The following is a 15,055-nucleotide window of genomic DNA, read 5'->3' on the forward strand; positions in this document are numbered from 1 at the left end:
CAACACTGAACATCAGCCTAACTTGGAGTTTTGGTAACGGTGCTAAGAACAATTAGGCTTAAAAGGACCAATACAACAACCATGCGGGTGCTCTATTGGTGGTGTGTTGAAAGGCAAAATTTCTGTCGCCTTACGAAGTACCCTTTGACTATTCAATTTCCTCGCTTCATGACTTACATAGACAACTTGCATAGTGTATGTTTTGTTAAATTGAATATGCAAGAAATAATTGACACAAGAGGTTAAGCAAGCAACCTTCAATCTATTTGATATCAAAGTTGACCATTTTTGGTTAAGAGACGTAAACAGCAAAATTTTAACATGTACCGATTTCAAGTCCACCATAGATGTCTGATTAACATATGTTTTTTTTTTCTCACTATGAATATTATTCTAATACGTATTAGTAAGTAGTTTATTTACATTAGTCTCTATGCTATGTCATCATAGTCATTGAGTTGAATCAATTTAAAGAATCGAAGTCTTATAGAAAATATGTATGTTCTGTTTTAATTAACACTACTCAGACATATAGATGACGTCATTGGTTACGTCATTTATTTGACTTAAGTTCTTTTATTATGTATTTTTACCTTCATTAAAACGTACTTCTAGATGAAAACAAATGCTTCAAGATACAAAACATATATTCCCCTTCTCAAGTAAAAGAAAAATGTATTATAGAAACACTGCAAAAAATGTTTTTGTTTATCTTAATTGGATTCTCTAATATCTTGTTAATAGATACACAATCAATAATACAAGTAGACGTCATCTGATTCTAAAACAAGTACTTCAACATTTTCAAAAAGTCTGCATTTGTATTATTATTTTTTTTAACAAATACGAACTGGTGAGTAGGATTATTTATATGCCGACCTTAAAAACACGATATAACAATCCAATTAAATTCTCTTCAGAAACTTGCTTAATTCATTTCGGTAATTTGTAGTATTCTTTAATATGGACAAACTATTCATAGATACTGGGCTCAACATTTTGTGCTTTTCGTCTACAAAAGACTCGGCAATGACGTTCGAATAAATGAAGAATAGTAAACTGCATATAAACTTATAATTGCGAACACTGAAGCCCAATACAACTTTAAATACAGCAAAGTGCGCATGCTCTATAAAGACCAAAGTGTGTGATATGTTATTGTTTTCCTAGGTCCATTTGGTACTGACATGGATATTTTTCATAAGTCATCAGCATTTTCGCTTGATGTCAACTAAAATCCCGAAAATTTAGTTAGTCAATTTTTAATTTACAAAGCAACAATATTTAAATGTTTTGTTTGAAAAGTGACTGAGCATTGCTGGAATTGTTTCAGGACATAGTATTTGTAAAACAACTTAAACTCTTACTGAAACAGAATGTGTTTGTTCATATTAAAACAATTTTAAAATCAAAATGGCCATTTATGAAAACTATTGATTTACGTACTCTAAAAGACTAATGATTGTTTAGTAATGTTTTTTTAAATTTATTTTCAAATTGCAACATTACATTGCAATTACGTTCTAAAGGGTATTTCTGAGTTGAAGTTCGTATAAACGTGATATTAGTTTTCGAAATCTAATTTAAAAACAGAAGCTTAGAAACCAGAAGAGGCTAATCAAATAGTGTCTTCATTTTAGTAAGACATATGATAAATCAAGTATTTCATTACAGTTTAGAAGTACTTTTGAAGTACTGTAAAAACTACTCGAAGACACCAGGCGTGTTTTTCTTCTTCTCCAGTCTTAAAATCGAAAAGTCCGCATTCAACTTGGAGTTCGTATTGTTTCTTATTTATTATTTATAACTGTTGATGTAAATGTTCCTTGGTTTTATGAGTCTTTGTTTACTCCTTCGTTTTTATTGTTATTGTCTTGTAAACTGCATTAGTAAATTAAGGAATATGTAAAATTATGAAGGAAAGTCAAAAGCAACTCTCTTCACTATGCATGTCATAATATTTTATAACAAGTACGCCGATTTGAAACCATGGGATCTACAGTTTAAAAAATAGATTGAAAAAATTGTGATCTACGGTCTATAAGTGAACACTTAGTTGGTCTCACGGGAGTGTGCTCTTCTCGAGTACTAGAGGTCAACGATTATATCTCCTTTGCTTGCACACCATATTTAATTTTCCATATAACTGAACTATACACATTTCTCATTACAATTTAGAGGTTGAGTAAGCTATGAATAAACTCAACATGGAAACCAGGATATAAAACCACGATTAGCTTCATTTGTAATCTTGTCGTACCTTCGTTAAAGTTTTGTTTTGTTTTGTCAAGTATTACATATTTCCCCTACTGTGGATTCATTTATTTTCGTGGATACCAATTTTCGTGGATTAAGAAAAACTTGCATGTTCGTGGATATTTAATTTCGTGGTCTTGCCAAATTTTGTATCCTTTCCTATATAAAATGTGATATTCTTTGAACATTTAAATTCGTCGTTCTCCTGTACCCACGAAATCCACGAAAATTGGTATCCAACGAATAATAATGAATCCACAGTTTTTGAATTTACCTTGAGTTTGATATTTGTATTATTAATGTTAGGTTTAAGATAGCATAAGGACCAAATTAAGAAGATATACAACAAAATAAGATTGGACCTCAATCAAAATGTTTCCATGACAGTCATGTGTCTTACAGCTGACTGTACTTGCAATTTAAGTAGAACGTTAATATCTCGATCAAAAAGTCGGACTAGTGCAAACTGAAAACGGTTCATATTTAGTACATGACCTGCACATTCTCGTCCTAAATAGTTATATTTCTTGAATTGTAACATTCTGAATTGATAGTGTAGTATTTATAGAAGAGTATATCAGTTAAGATAATCATGTATTATATAATCAGACCTAAAGTAGGTCAAGTAGACCAGACGATATAGAGGTGGCAAAGTGACCTAAAAATAAAATACAGGAAACGATTTATTCTGGCCTCGATTTACACATATCTATCTTGTCACTTGCGTATGTGACACGTATTTTTGTAAACACGCCTAAACAAATTTACCTTGCACACTTACACAAACAAACATGTAGTAACTAACAGTTTTGATAATATTACATGAAACTTTATTAAATGTGATACATTTGTTACGACCTTGACCAACTTGTAATTATCTGTTGTCCGTTCTACTTAACGTGGAATTATCCACGATATACAACAAAAAAAATCCGATTCCTTTGATTCAAGATCTAACAAAAAAGGAATTTTGAATTTGGCTCTTCAACTTTGTACTTGTTTCTGCTTTCTTACTATTTTGATTTGAGCGTCACTGATGAGTCTTTTGTAAACGAAACGCGCGTCTGGCGTTTAATATTATAAGCCTGGTACTTTTGATAACTTTGACCAAAATTTGTCAAAATAACACCATTAACATCGATGATAATATGTTTGATTTGAAAACCAATAACTTGTCATTATCGAATCCGTATTTTTTTATTTAACCTTCAAACAAACCCTTTAGGTTGAGATGGTGAACCATTTGGTGTACTGATTTGATCCCAATTTTTGCTGTTAATAAGACAACGTTGATTGAATTAAATGATATATGTACTGAAGTTTGATAGATTTGGATATGTACTTAACCTATGACCAATTAAGATTAAAAAATTATGTGTATACATTGTAACATATGGGTCTGTCACCGAGTTTGAATTACGTTGACCGACACTTGTTTATATTAACTGTAATTTAAAACAAGGCAGACAATAACAAGGGAAAAAAAACGTGTCGAAGACAGTCTACAAAGTTGCAACAATGAACAAAATCATGTGTTTAAGACGGACCACATGCAGACCAACATGTACGATAACAACTGGAAAAAAGGTCTTCAACTAAATACAGTTTTTGCAAATGAGTAAACTGTAATTGATGATAAAAGGTAGTAACAGGGGCTAGAAATACTATTTTGTTATACGTAAAACCAAATATTAAAACGCCAGAATGTCCAGATTGACAAAGAAGAAACCCGACCTAATCTCTATTATTTAGTAAAGCTTTTAAGCATTTTTGCTCTTCAAATTTGTACTTTATTTGGCCTTTTAAACTCTTTTTGATTCAAGCGCCACAGATGATTCTTTCGTAGACAAAACGCGCGTCTAGCGTGAATACAAAACTTCAATACGGGTATCTGTGATGGGATACTTTGCTCTTCGATATTTGATCGTCCTGAATATGCATGACTTATTTGATATTGTACTTTCAGAAACCAACAACCAGTCAATCAATCAATAGATATTTGATAAACCCCTATTATGCTTTTTAACTGATCCCCCTTTAAACTATGCCTCACTTTTGAAGAGTAAATATAAATGTAAGCAAAATCAAACTAAAAAAAAAACCGTTTTAAGGCAGTTTTTTATATGGTTAAATGTCGACCGAACCATTTCATAGCCACTAATGTACATTTATTACACTTTTTATTGCACTGTGATTTACAAACTCGTTAAGTATGAATCAATTAAATATCAGGAGAATTCACGTTCAATGCCATGATTTATTAGCTATTGATCTATTGGCTGGCTATCAAAGAGCAGTAATGATATTACTACTCCCATAACATTATCAAAGACTTTTATTTATCAATTAGTAACACAGCCAAAGTAATCTCTCTTAGACGCAAGAGTGGCTATTAGGAAACAAACCTTTTTAATAATTTATCATTCATATTGTTTGTTTAAACACTATAAATGAATTGTTCCACCCACGATAATATAAGAGACATTCCAACGAACCTAATTACATCTATGTACACATCAGTATCGAACAAAATTATATCCTAAAATACAATTATTGACGAGTACAGTTGTACTAAGGCTTTTTCTTGTTTTAGCTATACATGCTATATATAAGTTACGGGCAAAGTTATGACAAAGGTTATTGTATTTATGACTATTGAACATTGTTATACTAACTCACTAACTTGTCCTCTTTATGCCGGCTTGCATATAAGGCTAAGGTTGTATTTTAGTGGTGCCTTTATTTCCCATGATTTACTTATACTTTCAAATGTGTACATGATGTATGCACTTGATTGTTTCACAGGATCGTTCAGTGTCATGATATCTTGATCTTGATTTAAAATTCATGTTTGTTAAAATGTTACAACAGTTTTTGTTGTTATACTGTCAAATAAGCATATACATACTACTTGGCGCATATGTCTATCTGAAGTAAAAAAAACAATTTAAACCTAGCCTACCATTACAAATTATATATTTTCCATTACAAGTGTATTATTTGCCTTTGCTACATTAGAGCCAGCATTATTACAGCAGTCGTTACTGTTATAATGACAATTTAGCATATGCATGACATATATATCTCTTTGGAACCAATTGAAGTTAATTCATACTATAACAAATCCACATATGTTCGATTACAGGTGTATTATATATCTTTGCTACGTTCATGACGTTAGGACCTTTAGCATATGTTTTATGTGGTACATATATCTATCTGGAGAAAAAAAAAAACAATTTAAACCAAGACCTTCCATTAAAAATCATATATTTTCCATTACAGGTGTATTATATGCCTTTGCTACGTTAGGACCAGCATTAGGATATATAGTTGGTGGACAGTTTCTGAATATCTATGTCGATTATCATGTCGCTGAGAGTGATGGGTAAGGGAAGTTATCAATATAGTGAAACCTGGTTAAACCGAATCCTGGATAAACCGAAAACCTGTATAAACCAAACATTATCTTAAGCACCGTCATATCAAACAATGTGCGTTGTGAACCTGATAAAACCGAACAAAATCTGAAGTCCCGAAGAGGTTCGGTTTAAACAAGTTTCACTGTATAAGACATTGATAAATTCATGCCACTTATGTTTTAATGCAGTTAGTTTAACTATACATCAAGTATTTATTTACATGTATATGCTAAAATGCTCAATCATTAAAAAAAATAATACAATCAAACCTGCTTAAAAAACCACCTGTATTAAGCAAAAATCTCTGTTAAAAGACCACTTAGTTTAGATCCCTCTGTAGGACATTTCATATAAATTGAACCTCTGTTACAATCCACCTGCCATAAGAGACCACTTTATTGCACTCCCTTAAGTGGTCTCTAAAAACAGGGTTAACTGTATGTACATAAACTCATCATAGATAACTGGACTAAAAATTTACACTTATGCCAGACGTGCGTTTCGTTTTAAAAAGACTCATCAGTCACGCTCGAATCAAAAAATGTTTAAAATGCCAAATAAAGTACGATGTTGAAGAGCATTGAGGACCAAACATTCCTAAAGGGTTTAGAGCACATACAATTTATTATTGAATTATGTCCACTTCATTATTAGAAAACGTTCAGAATACAATAAAACAAACACATCTTTGGATACTGAATAGCTCAGTGACCTCCTCAAAATATTTAATACAATATGTATCTGCCTTCAAAGCCAATCACAAGATTTTGAAATGTGTTATATCTGTTTCTAGCAAATGATGTTGTTTTACACATCAATCCGAATACTGTGGATTCATTAATATTCGTTGGATACCAATTTTCGTGGATTTCGTGGAGACAGGGGAACCACGAATTTAAGTGTTCAACGAAATACAGATTTTCCAAAGGAGTGTATGCACAATTTGACAAAACAACGAATTTACATATCCACGATTATGCAAGTTTTCATCAATCCACGAAAATTGGTACCCACGAAAATAAATGAATCCACAGTACACCAATCTCTAAAGAACGATTAAATTTTGTGATCCTAGGATCACCGATACGGCTGTTGGTGATTTGATAACCACAGAGGTCGTCATTACATTAACATACTTTCCTTACATATTTTTTTGATAAAATTAGAAATTCAAATTTACAAATCCGTCTGAAATTTGATGGGTCCCGATTTTTTTTTAAGTCAGATTTTGTTTTGGCTATATGATTTTAACGTTCTGTATTTATAAAACCCTAATAGCTAACAGTTGGAAAATATATAATTAGTTATCAAATGTATCAGGATTATAATTTAGTACGCCAGACGCGCGTTTCATCTACACAAGACATATCAGTGACGCTCATATCAAAATATTTATAAAGCCAAACAATTCACAGCGGCATTAAGTTTTCATGTCGTGCGTAAATGAACACTAATAATCAAATATGAAATTGCATACAATGTACGATTCAACAATATGCATAACGATAAAAACTAGTCTAAAATCTGCAACCACTAGCTTGTCAAAGCAGAGGTTTTTAGCTCGAAGCCCCGACGGGACGGGTGCGTTCGACTGAAACTTTTTTGTGCTGCTAGTGATCCTACCGAAGGCCAGTGTTTTTCCGGGAATGCAATAAAAACTGACCGCCACGAAATAACCAATAGTTCTGAAAGTGTCATTTAAAATGAGAAAAAGATAATTATCAATAAAAATTTACAAACTGTTATTTTAAATACCTGATATTTTAAATAACGTGTTTAAATAAAAGAGGGGCGAAAGATACCAGAGAAATTCAAACTCATAAATAGAAAATAGACTGACAACGCCTTGTAGACGAAACGACAGTCTGGCGTATATACTAAATTAAGTCCTGGTATCTATGATGAGTTTATTTGCAACCACTGGGTCGATGCCACTGCTGGTGGAGATTAATTTCCCCGAGGGTATCAAAAGCCCAGTAGTTAGCACTTTTTGTGCTGACAAGTATTATCATTGATATGGTTATATTTATAAATTTACTGTTTACAAAATTTTGAATTTGTTGAAATACTAAGGCTTTTCTACCTCAGGCATAGATTACCTTAGCTGTATTTGGCAAAATATTTAGGAATTTTGGTCCTTAATGCTCTTCAACTTCGTACTTTATTGGCCTTTTTAACTTTTTTGGATTCGAGCGTCACTGATGCGTCTGGCGTAAATACTCAATTAAGTCCTGGTATCTATGATGAGTTTATTGGTCACAAAAGAAAAAGACTAAACAGACAAACAATAGTACACAACAGAAGAAACAAAGACTAAGCAACACGAATACCACTTATATATATATATATAACTATTTCTTCTTATCATTACATTCTTGATTATAGAACTGGTTTGTCAGCAGACGATCCACGATGGGTTGGCGCTTGGTGGATAGGATTTATCTGTTCCTTCCTGTTATTTTTAGTATTTTCTCTGCCATTATTTGGATTTGGAAAGGAACTTCCAAGTAAGTTATATTTATTACAGTTCAATGTTTATCTTTGATGTTTTAATAGTATTTGTGCTAATTTTCAATACAATTCATTGTCAGAAGGACGAAATAGTAAACATCATTTATACTAGAAATTGACAATCATTAAATTAGCTTTCTATATTTCGAGGGTTTCTTTATCTTTCCTGTATCTTGTCTCGTCTTTTTCGTTAAGACCACTAGGTTCTAAAGTGTGGAGTTGGTGGATCCAAAAGTTTTTTCTTCTTCTTCTCGCCGTGGTGTCCCACTCGGTGTTGACTTCTATTATTTGGAAAGTAACATTATCAAAAGGATGTGTTGTTGAACGAAGATGTCTTGTTACTTTCCAAATTATAGAAAACTAAAAACCTTAGAACATGATGGTCTTAACGAAAAAGACGAGAAAAGATACAGGAAAGATAAAGAATAATTTAAAACAAAGCTCCTACATGAAGAACGACCTTATTGTTTTTCAAGTGTTTTTTTTAAGATCTTTCCCCCTACGTTAGGAAAGACATGATTATTTTTCTAAAATTTGTTTTTCCCCTTTTTTTTCTTCCAACATTAATTCAAAATACTTGTAAAACTATGATTAAAAATGTTTTATAAGATCAAATTCCATTTAGTTTAAGGTTCGCACTATAAAATTGAGTTTGACTAAAATGACACAATTGTGTTTCCTTAGACAACGGATGTATGATCCACAATATATTACAAACTTTATAAAACGCCATTCTGCTTTTTCAGCGGCGAAACATGTACGTGCAACAAGAGTGTCGCAGGTCCATGGAGGAAAAGATGACAAAGACTTAATTCATAAAGATTCAAATGACAGAACTTTACGTGAATTCCCAAAAGCAATGTGGGGAATCATATCAAATCCTACATTTTTATTAATTACATTAGCCGGAACCGGAGAGGGATTAGCCACTTCCGGTTTTGCAACATTTATGCCAAAACTTATTCAAAATCAGTTTGGAATTACAGCATCATGGGCATCAATGCTTGGAGGTAAGAAAAGTTGATCGCTTCTTCGCTTAATGTGTCATTGGTATGTTTTTTATACCTGTATTTAATCTGTACCAAATTAAAAGGCATCCTACATAACATAGTATCTGATTTTTAAAGAACTAGTTGATATTGACAATTTTTTGATAACTCCTTCGATATCTTTATATCAGTTCGAACACTTCTCCAATTGTTGGTGACTACCACCATCCGTTTTTAACGGCGATCAGGCATTTCTTTACTTTTTTTTTTTTTTTCAAGAAAGTGATGTTATTATTTCTATATTTCTTTTTAATTTAACATATTTCTGACAACACAAACACAAACCAAAATAGACATGGATACATTTTATATGTGCAGCCTTTTACACTTTTTTTCCACAAGGAAAGAAAGATTGAAAGTTCAAAATTGGTATTGGACACAATTACGTCTTCATATTGTAATGTAAAATTAACATAGTGCAACTTAAAAAGACCGAAATTTCAAACTAGTCGTCCTTTCCTACGCCTAAATCACCATGCTCTGTCGCTCAGTAGTTCTCTTATCAAGAATTCAAGACGAGACCAGTTATTATCAGAGACGTCACAAATCAATGCGAGAGGAGACGTCATCAAGCTTGCTTATCTCAAGCGTAAAACTGTCTCAGGGAGAAGGGAAAAAGACCTGTAATAGAACTATAAACAGATTATTGGGTTTTCTCTGTATAGATATCGTGAAATATCAGCCGCTTGACACAATTTGAATTTGAAAGGGTTCACATTGGGGCTGGCGGCTGATATTTAACGATATTAATGTGTAAAAAAACCGATAATCTATACATTACAAGCAAATACTAAAAAATAAATCCCTTTTTATAAATTAAATCCACTGAAAGCTGGTTTGAATCAAAAATACACATGACTACCTTAAAGCTTATATTACCATAGGAGATACATAATAGAATACAAAACAGTCTGTGCTAAATTGTTGAAGATTTTGCCTGACTGATATAGAAAACTGACCTTTTCTATTTAATTGTCAACTACAAAATCCAAAACATTCTGTCGGACCAAATAATATTTTTTCTGACATTTTGTTGATCAGACAGCATTTGAGATACACTTCACACAATCTGTTAAGTCGACTGTGCATGAGGGAGATGGAACCTCGTAATTCGCATAAAATACTTGCCATGTGACCTTAAGGATGTACTTAGATGAGGCTAGGTGAAAATTAATAAATCAAGAATTTAAAATTGAAACTATAACCTGGTAGAGCATCCGTTCAGGATAAATATAAGCTAAAAATATTGCAAGGTCATGGACCCATTAGAGATTTAAAATATGGCGAGAAAAAGTGACTCGGACTTTTGTCTCAAATCAAAAGAAAGAAACTCACGAATCTTCTAAAATTTTGATAATTGACCTTTCGTGAGCTATTAAATCTTATATGAAAAAATAAATGGGTGTTATGGGGCAATCTATTTTACCTTGTATTGTATGGAAAAACACCAATGATTCCGAACATTTGACCCGAATTCCAAATCCTCACCTAATTATAATGGAACTCATTATTAATCAAAATGAAAATTTATAGGACTAATGGCAGTACCTGGTGCAGCAGGAGGACAATTCATTGGTGGTTTAGTCTGTAAAAGATGGAAATTAAAAATACAAGGGATGTTGAGATTGAACATCATAGTGTGTATAGCAGCAATGATACTAGACACAGTGGTCTGGATACGATGTCCAGAAGACTCAGTAGCTGGGGTCAATATTCAGTATAATATTTCAAAGTGAGTAAGAATAAAAAAAAATTAAATAAAATTGAGAATGGAAATGGTGAATGTATCAAAGAGACAACAACCCTACCATAGAAAAAACAAAGCAGAAGGTCTACAACAGGACTTCAATGTAACGAGAAATTCCCGCACCCGGAGGGGTCCTACAGCTGGCCCCTAAACAAATATATACTAGTTAAGTGATAATGAACGCCATTCTAATTTCCAAATTGTACACAAGAAAGGATTTCTAAACTGTCAGATATCTGTTCACTTCCTATATGCATACACCATAATTTCTATGAAATAGTATGTTAAACTGAAATATGGATACAATGTCCAGAAGACTTTGTAGCAGGGGTCAATATTCAATATAATATTTCAAAGTAAGGAATAACAAAATTGTATGAAAGATTTGGAATCTGTCAATTATCTGTTCACTTTCTATCTGGGTACACCATAATTTCTATGAAATAGTATGTTAAACTGAAATATGGATACAATGTCCAGAAGACTTTGTAGCAGGGGTCATAGTATAATATTTCAAAGTGAGTAAAACCAAATTGTATAAAGAATTTGTAAACTATCATTCATCTGTTCACTTTCTATCTGCATACACCATAATTTCAATGAAATAATATGTTAAACTGAAATATTGATACGAAGACCAGAAGACTTTGTAGCAGAGGTCACTATTCAGTATAATATTTCAAATTAAGTAATTTCAAAATTGTATAAAGAATTTCTAAACTGTCAGTCATCTATCTGTTTACTTTCTATCTGCGTACACCATAATTTCAATGAAATAGTGTGTTATAAATGAAATATGGGTATTTTAGTCAAATCGTTAAACATGAATTTGACATTTTATGCCCCTTCAAACCTTCATAAAATATAGTATTCTTTGACAGAAGCGTCTTTAAGAGTATGAAAAGTAAAATATTGATAGGTGTTTATATCAAGTTTTTTTTCGTGAGTGTTATGTTTTCTCAATTTCACACGATATCCAAAAAAAATGCAAATTAAAACAACCAAACAATTAAATTTATATTTTGTTGATACCATTGATCGGTTAAAATACTTTAAAAGAAAAAGAATGTTAAATTATCTTCATGAAAATGATAGCAAAATAAATAATTTATAACATAATTTCTTTTAGTAATGAGATGATGCCGCAACTAGAACATTCATGTAACAGTAATTGTTCATGTTCTACAGAGTTCTATGAACCAATGTGTACAGAAGACATGGTTCAGTATTTTTCTCCTTGCTTTGCTGGGTGCAGCAATGGCTTCAACAATGGAGAGGTTAGTAAAGTACCATGCTGATGAAAGAACAATTTTATAGAATGTTAATAATAAATAAAAAAGATATCTTATGAAATCAGAAATAAATCTAGTATACAAATAATTATAATTTAATTGTTGATTTTACATACCTGAAGCGAAAATGTTTTCCTCTTTTGTAGTCAGGTTTTCGATGGCATTGCTATTTGAAGATTACAACTTTGCATTTCTGATGATTCAATAATTGTTCAATGTTCTGTCCTGATTTGTTTTAATAGTGACATTTTTTTAAAAGTTGCATTTCTATCATTTCATCTCAGTTTGATCATGATTTTAAGCACTTTCCTCCATTTCATGGTTAAGCAACTTTAAGTTAGTTTGTAATGTTTCTGTCCATCGGATTGTATTTTTTTTTGTATCTTTATTTTATTTTAAACATCACTATACTACTGGTGCCACAATTGAAAAATACAATATCATTTATGACATGTTTGCACCATTCATTTGTCTGATTTTCTGCCTTTATCTGTGTTCTTTTTTTTTTATGCAACACTTAAGGGCATAAATAGTACACTTGATCTTTCTGATTTTAATGCAAAATTAGAGTTATGACCGCAATGTTACGGGCCCCTAAACGTAAAACGTAAGGGTGGAGTATCACTGACTATTGACACATATTTGTTTATAATGTTTTTATTAATAATTATTTTTTCTTTTTCAGTCTTACACCAACTGTACCTGTATGCATCATCGTAATTCCGGTGTTCCAAAGACAATGACAGCTACTGTCGGACGCTGTAAATCAGATTGTTACTTATTGTATATTTTCCTACCTCTTTTGCTATTTGCAATCTTTTTCCGGTTTATGCAGTCACCTCCTGCCTTATCTGCAACTTTGAGGTAAAACATAGAGATTTTCGAATAGTTTGTCTTCATTTATCTTGCATTTGTTTTTGATATTTTTCTCTGGACAAGATATTAATATGTTTTTATTTCGTAACGTTATACATTATTTAGAAAATAAAACATATAGTTAGTGGCTTGAAATCTGAGGATACAAATCTTATTACTTATAAAAAAAGTCAAATATTCTTGGAGGAATTCTGAAATTGATTTATCTGTGTCATTTACTTATGGTTGTTTTATATATTTTCCAACTCTTTAAGTTTATATACTATTTACAGGTGCATTCATGACAACCAAAGAACCTTTGCTTTGGGCATTCAGTGGTTCATAGCTCGTCTATTAGGTAAGATATGGTTAAGGAGAGATAACTCAATGTTGACTTCTTACTATTTCATTTCAAAATATGATATTATCCATAAAGAAACAAAAAATGATATGAATATGATATGAATGATGATTCATTAAAAACCTAAACACTTGAAAAGATTAAAAAGTAAAATCACAAAAATACTGAACTCAGAGGAAAATCAAATCGGAAAGTCCATTATACATGGCAAAATCAAATGACAAAACACATCAAAAACGATTGGACATCAACTGTCATGTTCCTGACGTGGTACAGGCATTTTCAAATGTGAAAAATGGTGGATCAATCCTGGTTTTATAGCGCTAAACCTCTCACTTTGTACTTTGTTAAGTGTGACGTCAATTTACACTGAACTAGTACACATTGTGTTTAGAGGACTGCTAATCCCTCCCCCTTGGCCCCTTGATGGCCTCATAACTTATGAATTTACAAACTTTCTTTTTTTAATCCATTAAACCTTTATTGTAGGCACAGTTCCTGGGCCTATATTTTTCGGTGCAATTATAGACAGTACATGCCTTGTGTGGCAGGAAAATGAATGTGGTGATAAAAAATCATGTTATATTTATGACAATGCATTGTTAAGCTCATATTTCTTCATTATACTTGTATGTGTTAAAATTTTCACAGCATCAATGTTTATTTTAGCATATAAAATTTATAAGCCTCCAAGTGACAAATGCATAACTACAGTGATTAAAAAGCCAGATGAATCTAATGGCTTTGATAGTATTTGTTCCCCAGAACCAAAGTCAGATAGTACGACCGTTGTATAATTGTTATAGTATATTTTGTAATAAAATAGTTGTTTTATATTTTAAATTGAATTTGTATTTTTTGTCTTGTTTAAGATGAATACGCGAGAAAAAGGCTTGTGCATTTTGTAAAATATATATAAATTAACTCGTCATAGAATCCAGGAATGAAATTAAGTTTTTGTGCCACACATACAGGCATTTCCTCTACAAAAGACTTATTAGTGATCGATGCTAAAATAATTTTTTTTAAAAGGCCAAATAATTGGGGAATTACAAAAGCATTGATGACTAATAATTCCTAAAAGCTTTGCCAAATACAGCTCAGGCAATCTATTCCTGAGATAGAAAAGCCTTCAAAATTTCAAATTTTGGCAAACAACTATTTATGATTACAACCATATCAATGATAACTCATGTCAACACTAAAGTGCTGACTACTGGGCTTGTGAAACCATTGGAGGAGAAAAACTCTACTATCAGTTATATCGACCAAGTGGTTGTAAATAAACTCTAAATTTTGTATTTCTCACTTTTTTTTTGGTTCATATTTATAATTTTACTGTTTACAAAAGTATGAACTATTCGAAATAATTAAGATTTTCTTATTCCAGGCAGATTACTTTAGCTGTATATTGCTCAACTTTTTTGGAGTTTTGTTTCCTCATTGCTCTCCAACTTTATACTTGTCTGATAGTCACTGATGAGTCTTATATAGACGAAACGTGCGTCTGGCATTACAAATTATTATCTTGGTACCTTTGATATATATTTCTTCATCTCGTG

General features: G+C 31.8%; 1 protein-coding gene across 5 annotated transcripts in view; it reads left to right on the plus strand.

Moving 5' to 3' along the window:
* LOC134691360 (solute carrier organic anion transporter family member 4C1-like) overlaps window positions 1-14,336 on the plus strand; it is a 68,523-nt gene extending 54,187 nt beyond the window's left edge. For all 5 annotated transcript variants that reach the window (XM_063551862.1, XM_063551859.1, XM_063551861.1 and 2 more), the window contains 8 exons: window positions 5,542-5,644; window positions 8,064-8,185; window positions 8,936-9,199; window positions 10,772-10,970; window positions 12,115-12,262; window positions 12,963-13,141; window positions 13,426-13,490; window positions 13,983-14,336. In XM_063551862.1, coding sequence (XP_063407932.1) covers window positions 5,542-5,644; window positions 8,064-8,185; window positions 8,936-9,199; window positions 10,772-10,970; window positions 12,115-12,262; window positions 12,963-13,141; window positions 13,426-13,490; window positions 13,983-14,290 — 1,388 coding nt within the window. In that variant the 3' untranslated portion in view covers window positions 14,291-14,336. The remainder of the gene's footprint in view (window positions 1-5,541; window positions 5,645-8,063; window positions 8,186-8,935; window positions 9,200-10,771; window positions 10,971-12,114; window positions 12,263-12,962; window positions 13,142-13,425; window positions 13,491-13,982) is intronic.
* The last annotated feature ends 719 nt before the right edge of the window (window positions 14,337-15,055 follow it).

The sequence above is a fragment of the Mytilus trossulus genome, chromosome 11 (genome assembly GCF_036588685.1).
Source record: "Mytilus trossulus isolate FHL-02 chromosome 11, PNRI_Mtr1.1.1.hap1, whole genome shotgun sequence".
NCBI lineage: Eukaryota > Metazoa > Mollusca > Bivalvia > Mytilida > Mytilidae > Mytilus > Mytilus trossulus.